Source organism: Pecten maximus, chromosome 11 (assembly GCF_902652985.1).
Source record: "Pecten maximus chromosome 11, xPecMax1.1, whole genome shotgun sequence".
NCBI classification, from domain to species: Eukaryota; Metazoa; Mollusca; class Bivalvia; order Pectinida; family Pectinidae; genus Pecten; species Pecten maximus.
In genome coordinates, this window is record NC_047025.1 from 673,790 (window position 1) to 687,700 (window position 13,911).

Consider the following 13,911-nt stretch of genomic DNA (forward strand, 5'->3'; position numbering starts at 1 on the left):
TATATCAGTATTTTGCATAATATATATATGTCATATATAATTTATTTTGCACAAATTGATATAGGAGTTGTATAGTCTATTGTTCATGACTTACAATTATGACATAAATGACATCAGATTAATAAAAACGGTTAGTATTTTTTATATATTCTTGAACAATCAACCGTATATTGTCATTGTCAATTTGACTAAGTCTATCTGATCCATTAAGTATCAGATTTAGATCTATATGGACATTAAATACAGACAATTTCCTCAAAAACATGGCATGCTGATCGTTATATTGGTGACATTGTAAACAAGAGATCCCAGAGGGATCTTGGTGCCCACCATTGAATGATCTTTATATGTTCCATGTCAGATTGATCTTTTCTCTACTTTTCCCTTCCTCTAAGTCTTACTAATCTGTGTAAATTCAGAAACAGCCCTCTAGTACTTTTCAAACAAGGGGAACCTATATATAAAATTTAAGATTTAGCGATAATGGCTCACTCAGTCTGTCGGCCATGTTGTTTTCGGATTGGTCCCAAAATGCAACACCAGGGACCAAGGGGAACCTACATATGAAATTTGAGAAAGATCCCTTCAGTACCTTCTGTAACATAGCGATAACAAACTTCAATTGTCAAAATACAAGATGGCTGCCTGTCGGCCAGGTTGTTTTCTGACTGGTCTCAAAATCCAATATGCATAACTAGGCACAGAGGGCAACCTACAAATGAAATTTCAGAAAGACCCCTTCAGCCATTTCTGATAAATAGCGATAACAAAATTCAATTGTCAAAATCCAAGATGGCTGGCTGTCGGCCATGTTATTTTCCTATTGGTTCCAAGATGCAATATGCCGAACTACAGACCAAGGGGAACTTACAAAAAAGTTTGAGAAAGATCCCTTCAGTAATTTCAGAAAGATCCCTTTAGTACTTTCTGAGAAATAGCGATAACAAACTTCAGTTGTCAAAATCCGAGATGGCTGCTTGTCGGCCATGTTATTTTCCGATTGGTCTTAAAATGCAATATGTATAACTAGGCACCAAGGGGAACCTACATATGAAATTTGAGAAAGATCCCTTCAGTACTTTCTGAGAAATAGTGATAACAAACTTCAATTGTCAAAATCCAAGATGGCTGCCTGTCGGCCATGTTGTTTTCCAATAGATCTCAAAATGCAATATGCATAACTAGGCACCAAGGGGAACCTACATATGAAATTTGAGAAAGATCCCTTCAATACTTTCTGAGAAATACCGATAATAAACTTCAATTGTCAAAATCCAAGATGGCTGCCTGTCGGCCATGTTATTTTCAGATAGGTCTCAAAATGCGATATGCATAACTAGGCACCAAGGGGAACCTACATATGAAATTTGAGAAAGATCCCTTCAGTACTTTCTGAGAAATAGCGATAACAAGAATTGTTTACGGACGGACGGACGGACGGACCACGGACGCAGGGCGATTTGAATAGCCAACCATCTGATGATGGTGGGCTAAAAATAATGTAGCGCATTTTCCAAGGGAAATGAACAATTACATGAAGGGTTCAGAGTTAAATTAACTTTAAAAAGGTCTGAATTTAATGAGCTACATCCATGTCGAAGTCTAGTGTGAATGACATCAAGTTTTCTGTCACCAACTCCTAGTCTTATTGCTACAGGTATTTTTCGTTTTATTTGTCTTTTAAATTTTGCTATTGTTTCTGAAGATCTTACAGTGATGTCTAAAGAATTCCATGTTTTTACTGTGCTGGGAAGAAATGATTTTTCATATAGAGACAGACGACATCTAGGTGGTACATAATCTTGGTTATTTCTCAAGTTGTAAGTAGTATTTTCATTAACTCTGTTGGGCAAAAGGTCGTTCAAATAAGATGGCGCCATATTATAGTGCATTTTATAGAATAACAAAAGTTTTTTTCTGCTTTCGCCTTTCTAATAGTGTTTCCCACTCGGTTTCTATATATAGCGACTGTCTACTTGTAAATGAGGTTAAACCTGTGACAATTCTAGCTGCTTCTAGCTGAATTTTCTCTAACTTGTCAGTATCTGAGTTGTTACACCCATCCCATAATTCACTCGCATATTCTAGCAAGGGTCTTATAAATACAATATATAATTTAGACAAAATTTCCTTTTTCAAAGTAAATTTCAACTTACGTAAAACAGATAAGTGACGTGAGGCAGAATTAGCGATATTTGAAATATGAGTTTCCCACTTAGCATTTTCGTTCAACGTTACTCCTAAGTGTTTGTGTATATTACTGCAAGTCAATGTTGTGTTATTAAATTGTAAATTAATATCAATTTTTTCAAGAGAGCCGTTGAAGATTATAACATCAGTTTTGCTTGGATTAAAATTAACTTTCCATAGTTTTGACCAATGATCTATAGCTGTTAAATCATCATTCAAATGCCGTTCTATATTCATTCTGTTATTTCCAGAGTATGAGAGAGAAGTATCATCAGCAAACATTCTTGACAATGAAAATAAATTTTCAGAAATGTCGTTAATAAATATTAAAAATAGAAATGGCCCTAACACCGACCCTTGTGGAACTCCAGCTTTCAAGTATCCGGTATCTGAGCTTGAGTAACCAATGACAACGAATTGATTTCTGTCAGTTATATAGTCTTTTAACCAGTTATAAATATTACCTTTGAACCCATATGAATAAAGTTTTTTCAGAAGTCCACGATGCCAAACCCTATCAAAAGCCTTAGAAATATCGAAAAAAAACATACAAGTTTGCAGTTTATTTTCCAATGATAGGCAAATGTTATGATAAATTTCAATTAATTGTGACACAGTAGAATGACCCGGAAGAAAACCAGACTGATACTTGTATAAAAGGTTGTTATCAAAGACAAAGTTATATACAGTGGACCCGCGATAATCCGGACGCCGATAGTCCGGAAAACTCACAGTCCGGACGGAAATGCACGGGAACGGATTTCCGTAACGTTATTTGTACTCACCAGTCCGGAAATTCGGATGTTTATACACAACTCGCTCAAAAACTTTACTAACAGTGCTAAGCAGAGAAATTGGTCTATAATTAGAGGATAAAAAATGTTCACCTTTTTTGAATAGAGGTATTACCATAGCAGTCTTCCATTGGTTAGGAAACTTACATTGAATTAAGGATAAATTAAATAATAACTAAGGGAATGCATACAGTTTCAGCAGTATTTTTCAACATTTCATGACTAATAGTATCTTTACCAGTAGCTTTGTTTAATTTAAGATTCAAAAGAATATCCTTTACTTCACTAACAGATAAAATAATATTTTCAATAGTATTATTACCTCTTGATGTAAATTCAGGAATATCAATTGGTTCATCAATACTTTCAGATATGGAGCAAAAGAAAGAGTTCAACAAATCAGCTTTCTTCTTATTATCATATACCAATTCACCTTTAGTACTGTCGTATAGTGAAGGAATTGATTCCGATTTACCCGATTTTCCAATTAAACGATGCATTAGTTTCCAATAAGACTTAGAATCATGTACGGCAAAATTGTTTATAATACCATTTATATTTTCGAAAAACGATAATTTAGCAGTTTTTTTCATGTTATTTACCCTGTTTCGCTGTTGCTTGAATTTCAGTATGTCAACCGGACGATTAGATTTGCGTGCTTTTTTATGGAATCTGTCCCTTTTCCTGATCTCTTTGCGTAGTTCTGAATTAAACCATGGTTTGTCAGATTTCCCTATAGTTACAGTTTTCTTAGATATACACATGTTAGCAAAGGTGAGGAAAGAATTAGTAAATAGTTCACATGCTTCGTCTACAGTACAGTTTTCCATCCTATCTTGCCATGGAAACTCTCTAATAAGACTATTAAACTTTTCATAATCAGCATTTTTATATATCCAAACATCTCGTTTATATGTTTTGAAAATCTTACCCGGTAATTGTACAACAATATGTGTGGCAGAGTGATCACTTACTTCGTTTTCGACAGGGATAACAGAGGCTTCTAAAATATTAACAGTATCACTTACAAGTATAGGGTCAATAAGTGTACTAGAACGAGCAGCGACACGAGTAAGTTCTTGTATTACGTTTGTTAGAATAAAAAGAAGTATTAGTTCATTGAGTCTATGATTTCGAATTCTAAGCAAATCAATATTAATGTCACCAAGTATAATAATGTTAGAACTAATACCTAGCGCAGTCTCAATACATGATTGGAAATTATCCCAAAATGGTATATTTGATCCTTCAGGACGATAAACCGCACAAATAAGATATGAACAGTTAGTAAACTTTAATTCTACCCAGATGATTTCGCCACCATCAAATTCTAAATCCATCCTGCGTTTGTAATGAACATCGTTTGATATATACACCATGACACCACCCCCAAAACAGTTCCTATCAAGTCTGAGTGGTTCAGAATATCCATCGATCATAAGTTCAGAATTTAAAATATTTTCATCTAAATGTGTTTCAGTTAATAATATAATTGAATAGTCGTGGGCCAATAATTCAATATCAGATATTTTGTTGCGTACACTCCTTGCATTAAGGTGAAAAAACGACAGTTCATTGTGTTCATGTGCAGGTCCGGGATTGGTTTCTATGTCATTAAACAGGAGTAAGATAAAAACAATAATGAAACTAGGATTGTTTAAAATACATTTCTGAGCACAGAAGATAATCAACATCGTTTTCTGGTATAGTGTAATTTTACGAATACTACATAACAAAATGATAATCAAAGTACTGGAAGTACTGTAAACGAACATTATTGTTTAACCCCAAATCAGTAATCTTCTAAGTTTAAAGTTGATAAATTTACTGATATTGGTTTAGAAATTAATTGCAAATAATCTGAAATGTTTGCAGCTGTTCTGATATGATTGTACACATGCATGTTTCTGTAAGGTCCTAATTGAAATTGGAAGTTTGTTCATTTATCTTGGATGGATGAAAATAAAATATGTCGGGAAGGCATCATCAGTTATAATACAGCCAGGACTCTGTGACCTTATTGATGCCGACTTCTAATATGCACTAAATTTAGGCTAGTTCCATCGTTAGTTTGGCATATTTCAACTTAATATGATGAAACACACATAAAGAATTACTGAAAACCAAAACCAGAGCTGCTAATCAAGGCCCGGATTAGGAATGTATCCTATTGAAACTATACTAAAGCATGTATGGTACTTCAAAACAAACAAGAGGCCCAAGGGCCTTAACGGTCATCTGACTCTAAATTAAAACCCTTATATTATAGTAGTATGCATTCTCTGTAGCAAGAATATAGTGACACTGTTGGCCATGGTGGCCATCTTGGATTTCTGAATGACCCAATAAATAACAACACTTGGTAAGGACCATCTCAGGATCATTTCTGGTAAGTTAGAGCTGAATCCCGCCGGTGGAATTTGAGAAGAAGTTTGAAATAGATGTTGTTTAGGAAAACCATGATTGCGCAATCATGTTACAAAATGGCCGCCATTGCTGCCATGTCAAAGTTTTTACGAGGCTGAAAAAATAACAACACTATGTTGACTCGCCTTCCTTGAGATCCTCATCCATTTCCAGCTCAATGGCACCAATGAAACTTGAGAAGAAGTTTAAAATGTGTTTTTCAAGAAGGCGACCGCGGCGGCCATCTTGGATTTCGGACCGACCCGAAAAATAACAACACTTGGTCAGGATCATCTGAGGAACATTTCAGGCAAGTTTCAGCCCAACAGCACTGGTTAAACTTGAGAAGTTTAAAATGTGTTTTCAAAATGGCCGCTATGGCGGCCATCTTGGATTTCGGATCAGCCCGAAAAATAAGAACACTTGGTCAGGATCATCTCAGGATCATTTCAGGCAAGTTTCAGCCCAACAGCACTGGTGGAACTTGAGAAAAAGTTTAAAATGTGTTTTTCAAGATGGCGGCTATGGCGGCCCTTTTGGATTTCGGACCGACTCGAAAAATAACAACACTTGGTCGGAATCATATCAGGATCATTTCAGGCAAGTTTCAGCTCAAAAGCACTGGTGGAACTTGAGAAGAATTTTAAAATGTGTTTTCAAAATGGCGGCTGTGGCAGCCATCTTGGATTTCGGACTGACCCGAAAAATAACAACACTTGATCGGGATCATATCAGGATCATTTCAGGCAAGTTTCAGCTCAAAAGCACTGGTGGAACTTGAGAAGAAGTTTAAAATGTGTTTTCAAAATGGCGGCTGTGGCAGCCATCTTGGATTTCAGACTGACCAGAAAAATAACAACACTTGGTCAGGATCATCTAAGGAACATTTCAGGCAAGTTTCAGCCCAACAGCACTGGTGGAACTTGAGAAGAAGTTTAAAATGTGTTTTCAAAATGGCGGCTGTCGCGGCCATCTTGGATTTCAGACTGACCCGAAAAATAACAACACTTGGTCAGGACCATCCCAGCATCATTTCAGGCAAGTTTCAGCTCAATCCCACTGGTGGAACTTGAGAAGAAGTTTGAAATGTGAAAAGTCTACGTACGGCGCACGACGACGGACGAAGCATGATGACTATAGGTCATTCTGACTCTTTGGGTCAGATGACCTAAAAACTTGACTCCTTTTGTTCTGGAATCATTTGATGTTAATAAATCTTGATATGAGAAGATATACTTCTGGTATAATTACAGTATTGCAAACAATGTGATAGCAACCAGATAAAGACTATCTTCATCGAATAATTCAGCAAACAGAAAAAGAAAACTTCGAAGCTTCATTTTCAACTTCAAACCTGATCACAAAGATTACAGTCCATTCGATGGGATGACACATTCCCTATTTATTGTCCTTTTCCAATGTTGATCATCCAATCATACTGTACCACACAGTTCAGCAATGTAATTGCACAAATCACACCTTTATGTGGAGAGAACATCTTTGGGGGTGTTATAAGATTCCATAACTGTATGCAAATTTGTGAAGCATTCCATATCTATAACTATATATATACCGTATGTGTATATATTTACACATCAAAATTGGAATGACACAGGAGATTTGCAACTTTAAGTTCACCATCAGTCATGGGAGGTTTATGTAAAATGTTATATTTACCGGGGTAATTAGTAATTTTGAGAATATATTTATGAAGCTCTATTCTGTACTTTCTACCAGTGCTTAGAGAATGGACACAATTATATGTTCTCCAATGTCAAAATTAATCATATGTAAAATATTAGGGGTTTATTTGACCGAGAAGTATTTAATTTTTTTGTAATCATTCGCCATTTGAGACCTGATTGCTGTCATAGTTGAATTACCAAAATGGACCTGAAATCAATATTTTTAAAAGAGAATGATCAATGATTTGAATATTTCATAAACATAATTTAATACATCGTTTATTCACTTCATTCAGATCTTCAGACACCAAATAATTTGTGAAGTAATATAAAGAAATATATGAACCATTTTGTTATTGATTTATAGTTCACACAAGTAAGCACTAGATGTAAGCAGTACGTATATGTACCGCTATCTACTGGCATGACTTTGAGTACAGTAGACTACACTGGCTTTGTGGATATTGACAGGCTAGCATATATTTACATACTAATTCAATTTTAGAATTGAAACTGAAATCTTGTAACAGCATGGCACTAATAGTCATCTGAACATTTGTTGTATATTGAAAAAATACTTAAGGTAAATATTAACTCATTTGCTTGACTTCAATTTTCAGTTTATCAATTCATTGATTACTCCGTGTTTGAAGTATGGTGTAGTGAGAATTTCAAGTCTTGATCATGACTTGATGAACATTCTAAATTAACAAATTATTAAAATGAATTTGAAAAATAACACAAGTTCCACAGCAATATTATATAGAGAATCAATCACAATATATCAGAAGTTATAAAACTACAAATAACAATTAACGGCTGAATATCAAATTAAGTGAATATCACAAGTATTTTTGCATTTGTTTTTAGATAATCCGGATTTCCGTTTTCCGTTTTTTACGTAGACGTAGTGCATAGTAAACGTAGCCATGTAACAGCTGATTTTAATCAGATTGGCTTAACATGAACTTAACACCGTCTCAGTAGTTCGTCACAATCGAAAATTTAGTCGTGAATTCGGTATTTTGCAAATGATTTCAAAATACTTCCAGGGAAATGAAAAACAAATTCATATGGTCTTTATACACACACCAAAGATTACTATATTGGGTCCATTCTCTCGTAAAAATATCGATTTTGGGTCCACTATCGGCCATTTCGGCAATTCAACTCTAACGACAATCGGGCCGCGATTCGCAAATGAAAAATTAATTTAAAAATCGGTCCTGTAATATTTTACATATGATACAATTAGGCATTGAGGAACATATATTTGGGTCAATTCTCTGAAAATAATGCCAATTTATATTATAATTGAGCCCCATTTTTCTTCGCGTCGGTATTTCCAAGTCCGCTTCACCTGTGGTCCGTTTCAGTAAATATTCTCGTCTTTGCCGAAATAAAACCAAACTATATAATTGTTCATTTTAAACATGACAACAACTGCCAACCACACGTATCCAAAAATGTTTTTGTTGATATCATCTGAATATTGCCGTAGTTATCTGTCACTTCGATTGTAAACCCCATGCCAAAGTCATGGAAGAATCGACCAATCAAATTGGTATAACTTTTGATTTCCGTAATCTTGCAGTTACCTCCCTTACAACAGTAAAGACGTTCCAAGTATCGCCTACAACAAGAAATCCCGTGCACATAACAAGATATTATCATTTGCATTTGATGTATTGGTCGTTTTCGTCAAATAGAAATGGTATATGGAAATCGATGACATCGTTAACGCTATGACCAGTCATCCTGACCACAAATACCACTTTATTGTAAGCCTATACATATGTACAGTTCTTTCTCGCAAACACGTACAGTAATCTATGATACAACGTATCGTCTCGTATGCCGTTTTTGATATATTTCTTTCTCTAAATTATATAAATACACACCTAGTTGAAAATGATGTAACATTCTAGAATATATATATTACACATTTAAGTAAATCGCGGACATATTTGCAGACCTATGCTATAATGTCAGCCGTTTTGGAATGAACACGGAAGAGCAAAACTTTCAAAACATCCGGAGACGAATGCGCCTGCGCAATAGTTGTTTACATAAATATATTGACCTGGAGTTGTTCGCAAAGTTCAGGTTCATTTAGTCTTCACATTTCGCTAGCGTTATGCATTTCTCAAATCGTATGCATCTTGAAAACATCTACTGAATACATTTCAACATTTTCGGCAAAACTATTATATAAAACGAAGATGTTTTTGCACATAAATTATTTGAAGCGTAAGGCCATGGGGGCAGCCATTTTCATTGAAACAGACAGTAGATGGCGTATTGGTGAATGTGGCTACCAAATATGGTCATATTTCTCAGTCCAGTTCTTGATGGCAATAACCGAACATTAATGTTCGTTTAAAAAGTAAGATGTAAGTCGGTGACCAAATATAATTACCAAAAATTAATTTGCCATACACTTTAAAATAATAAGTTCCGATTGCCATTCTGTACAAGACTAAATCAATGCACATTTTGCTACATGTATTGTAAACTTGAAATTTGTGACACATGTACAGAGAAAGGCAAGGGGACAGAAGTAAAAAAAATCTTGGAACTGGTATGGGTAACACTGGCTATATTATTTGTAATAAACATACAAAAATATTTACAAGAACATAAGAGTAAAATAATAAAAAGACTTGTCATTCGTTTCAAACGAGAAAAGATACTTTTGGTCATTACACGTGTATCCTTCAATAGAAGGAGGATCGGGAGCTTAACTTCTTAAAATTGCTGCTGAATAACTTATACTTAATAAAAACATATAAATTGAGATTCTATTTAAAAGTTTTTGAATATTCAAATCATCTAAATTACAGCTGAACAGTTCATTGGGTCATGATTGAATATTACATTTTTTCACATAATTTGTTGTATTTTGTTTATTTTATAACTAAGGTAGCCGAGTTGAACATAAGAGCAAAAATTGTCAAACAATAAAGATAGCCACAAATAGACAAAAGGCTTTTGGTAATTAATGTTGAAAGTTAGAGACAAGCGAAGAATCAGTTCCACGTGAAGGTTGATTGTCAAAGCGAGTTGATAACCGATTATATACATTGTATACAAACATATGGAATCTGACATGTTGATCTTTTCATATCTATTCATTCAATTTTCACAGTACCATTCAGGGGTGTATCACAATTGCAGGTATCACCACCAGTTTCCAAAACGAAAAACTGATTCCCCTCACATCCAGCATTGATATTTAAGACTGGGTTTTGATCAGCTGTGAAGCGTGCCTCGTCACATTTCGTCCATCGATCTCCTACTAAGAATTGGAAATCACAAAAGCATGCTTTCCTTTTCTCATGAAAACTTTTCCCGTCGCGCCGAAAATCTTCAACGAATGCGGCACAATCGCAAATCAACTTTCCTTCTGTCAAAGTCTTGAGCGTAGCGATATGGAACCACGAGTTCTTCCTCTGGTCAAAGTAATGTCCGGAGTAGGCTGTCCATTTGCCGTCCGTCTCTGCATCCACTCGGAATGGTGTATCTTCATCTATTTCCCAGTTGTATGGTAAAAGGCACCGAAGGCCCGTGCCCTCACCTCCGAATCTCTGGATGTCTACACCTTCACCTTTGTATGTAGCCTTTGCTTGTCGGTCAACATCCGGGTCATCATCAGTCTTATTATCCCAGACGGAAAATATAACAACCTTTTTCCCGTCATACAACTGTTGAATCCCCATATATCCACACCGGAAGTTGATAGCGCAGAAATATGTACCGGTCTGACAACGACGGACACAAATGGTGTTTCGGGCGGAAGTGGCGGAATCGGGCACTTTGTATCTGAGGTGGACAGACCGAGCGGCACGTGGTTCCACGCCTTTGTTGGCCATGTTACTTCCTGGAAATACAGAATCGGAGTTAGGTAAAGAATATGAGTTACTAGTAGAAAGAGTCTTTCCAATAAGTACGACAAGTATTGACAGCCTTTTCATTAACAGTGGTAACACTTTCTTATCTAGGTGCTATATAGATTCAAAACTGACACTGGCCGCAATGATACACTAAATCAGAATAGCCGCAGTGATCAATATACCAGGCACTTCGTTGAGACCCAGCATCCCTTTAAAACATGTGTATCTATTCAAATGATGGGTAGGCCTATATAAGTGTGTCTGCAGATAGCGCTTCTGAAATCTTTATCTTTATCTGTAGCAAGATTGTTCCAATTTCTCCAAAGAGGAAATACATATACCAAAAAATCCTGAATTAGCATTGCAATCTCTCAAAACACCAGTTAATGATACGGTCATGGACCTGTCAAAACACCAGTTAATGATACGGTCATGGACCTGTCAAAACACCAGGTAATGATACGGTCATGGACCTGTCAAAACACCAGCTAATGATACGGTCATTGACCTGTCAAAACACCAGTTAATGATACGGTCATTTATCTCTCAAAACACCAGTTAATGATACGGCCATGGACCTGTCAAAATACCAGTTAATGATACGGTCATTTATCTCTCAAAACACCAGTTAATGATACGGTCATGGACCTGTCAAAACACCAGTTAATGATACGGTCATTTATCTCTCAAAACACCAGTTAATGATACGGTCATTTATCTCTCAAAACACCAGTTAATGATACGGTCATTTATCTCTCAAAACACCAGTTAATGATACGGTCATTTATCTCTCAAAACACCAGTTAATGATACGGCCATGGACCTGTCAAAACACCAGTTAATGATACGGTCATTTATCTCTCAAAACACCAGTTAATGATACGGCCATGGACCTGTCAAAACACCAGTTAATGATACGGTCATTTATCTCTCAAAACACCAGTTAATGATACGGTCATTTATCTCTCAAAACACCAGTTAATGATACGGTCATTTATCTCTCAAAACACCAGTTAATGATACGGTCATTTATCTCTCAAAACACCAGTTAATGATACGGTCATTTATCTCTCAAAACACCAGTTAATGATACGGCCATTGACCTCTCAAAACACTAGTTAAGGATACGGCCATGGACCTGCCTTGTTTATAGTGGATTCTTAAATTCTAAACAATTCTTTATCAACAATGACAAATGACCCTAGCTGTTAATAGGATGTTAAATAAAATAAACCAAACTAATCCTATCCAATTTAAAACTTAGCACATGATATACATATCATAAACATCGTAAGACACGCGTGTAATAACACTATTGTGACGTCATAACAGATATGTGACGCCACGTGATTGCCTGTGTAGACGAAAATGTCCCATCCGAGCCGGATTTATCCTGTCTTAAGAAACGTTTATTGGGGATGTTTTTGCTAATATTGTCATAAATAGTAATAGTATGATAATAGATGTCTTAGGATATGTATTAAACTCGTCCATAATTTGATATGACATAGCCACTCATGTAAGATAATCTTTTTTCGATATGATTTATGAAATTGAAAAGGACATAAGGGCCAATCAAATGATTATATTGTTCTTTAATGAGAGAGTTTTCTTCTTATTGATAATATTTATATTACATCGGAAGTACCTTATTTATCAGGGCATATATTTCCGTGTACACCTTACACAACGAGCTCGTACTTTCATTACACGTAAACAGTGTCTACGCCCAGATATATACGCATGAATATGTGAATCGATTCGGCGCCTATATAAAATTGCAGAGACGAGACTCAATAAGAGTGACATTGTTTATAGATAGTTTTTGTACAACCCTCTACTGATCATCTAGCCTGTTCTCACCTTATTTCCTTCCCGGTAGACAGAAATCCGAGCTGGTAGTAATTGGGTGTCGGTGGGAAGAAATGCCCTTCATTATATAGTGCACTTCTAGCCTTACACAAGTCATCAAAACCAAAATAAAAACGGCAGTTCATGCATAGCTGGAACAAGTTCTGTAAATTAGGATACAGCATCGAAAAGGGAAAGCAATCAGGTTGTCTAAAACCTTCCTTCCTTCCTTCCTTCCTAAGTTTAGAACATGCTCGCATTATGATATATTAGTATACATGAAATTGGTCGGTACTAGTATTCTATACGGTCGCTGTCACTCGGGTGACCGGAGCAGGCTTCTATGACATGGAAAATTTTAATTGGAAAACTTATTATAGGTAATGTTAAAAGTATCGTCTTAACCCAAAAAGGGATGCAACTCCAACACAGACTACAGTTTAGTATTTTGGATTTGATTCTGCCTTGTTGACTGCAAGGTGGAATTTAATATTGACAGATTTTGGAGATACAGTTTAGGGAAAGACAGAGAAGGCTGGACGGCAGACGGTGGCCAACGAACGGAGATGATGAGAAGAGTATCGTAATGTAATTGTTTATCAAACTTTTGCTAAAAAAAACTCGTCAACAGGTATTAAATAATAGATTAGTGTTTCCCCGAATTTTGAAACAAAAACTAAGGAATAAAAACGGTCAGATACGAACCAAAACACAGCTCTCGGAAGGATACACCGTTGACCGCTAGATCAAAGATTCCAGTTCGACGATATATAGATAAAGAAATTAATTATCAGTTATTTTTATTGGATATCATTTTCGAGTCTCTCGATAAGTAATAAATAAATCAATATAAACAACTGAACACATTTCACAGTTAATTATGATCTAAAGCTGCATCAGATTCGGGGAAAAAGTAAGATCATTATTCTTTCATGATTATTGCTTATTTTTTGTTATTTTAGTGTTTGTTTGTTTGTTTGTTTTTTTATTGTTTTTTTTTTTTTTTTTTTATATTTATTTATTTTTGGTTTCTTTGTGAGTGTTTTTGTTGTTGTTGTTGTTTTCTGTGTAACACTGTATCTCATTTTGTAC

General features: G+C 35.5%; 1 protein-coding gene across 1 annotated transcript; it reads right to left on the reverse strand.

The window, feature by feature from the left end:
• Positions 1-9,472: 9,472 nt before the first annotated feature.
• Positions 9,473-12,882, reverse strand: LOC117337866. The gene is made up of 2 exons (XM_033899001.1): positions 12,832-12,882; positions 9,473-10,955 (listed from the first exon to the last, which is right to left on the reverse strand). Exon 2 carries the CDS (start codon positions 10,945-10,947, stop codon positions 10,207-10,209), a length of 741 nt encoding a protein of 246 aa, XP_033754892.1. The 5' UTR covers positions 10,948-10,955; positions 12,832-12,882; the 3' UTR covers positions 9,473-10,206.
• Between the last annotated feature and the right edge of the window lie 1,029 nt (positions 12,883-13,911).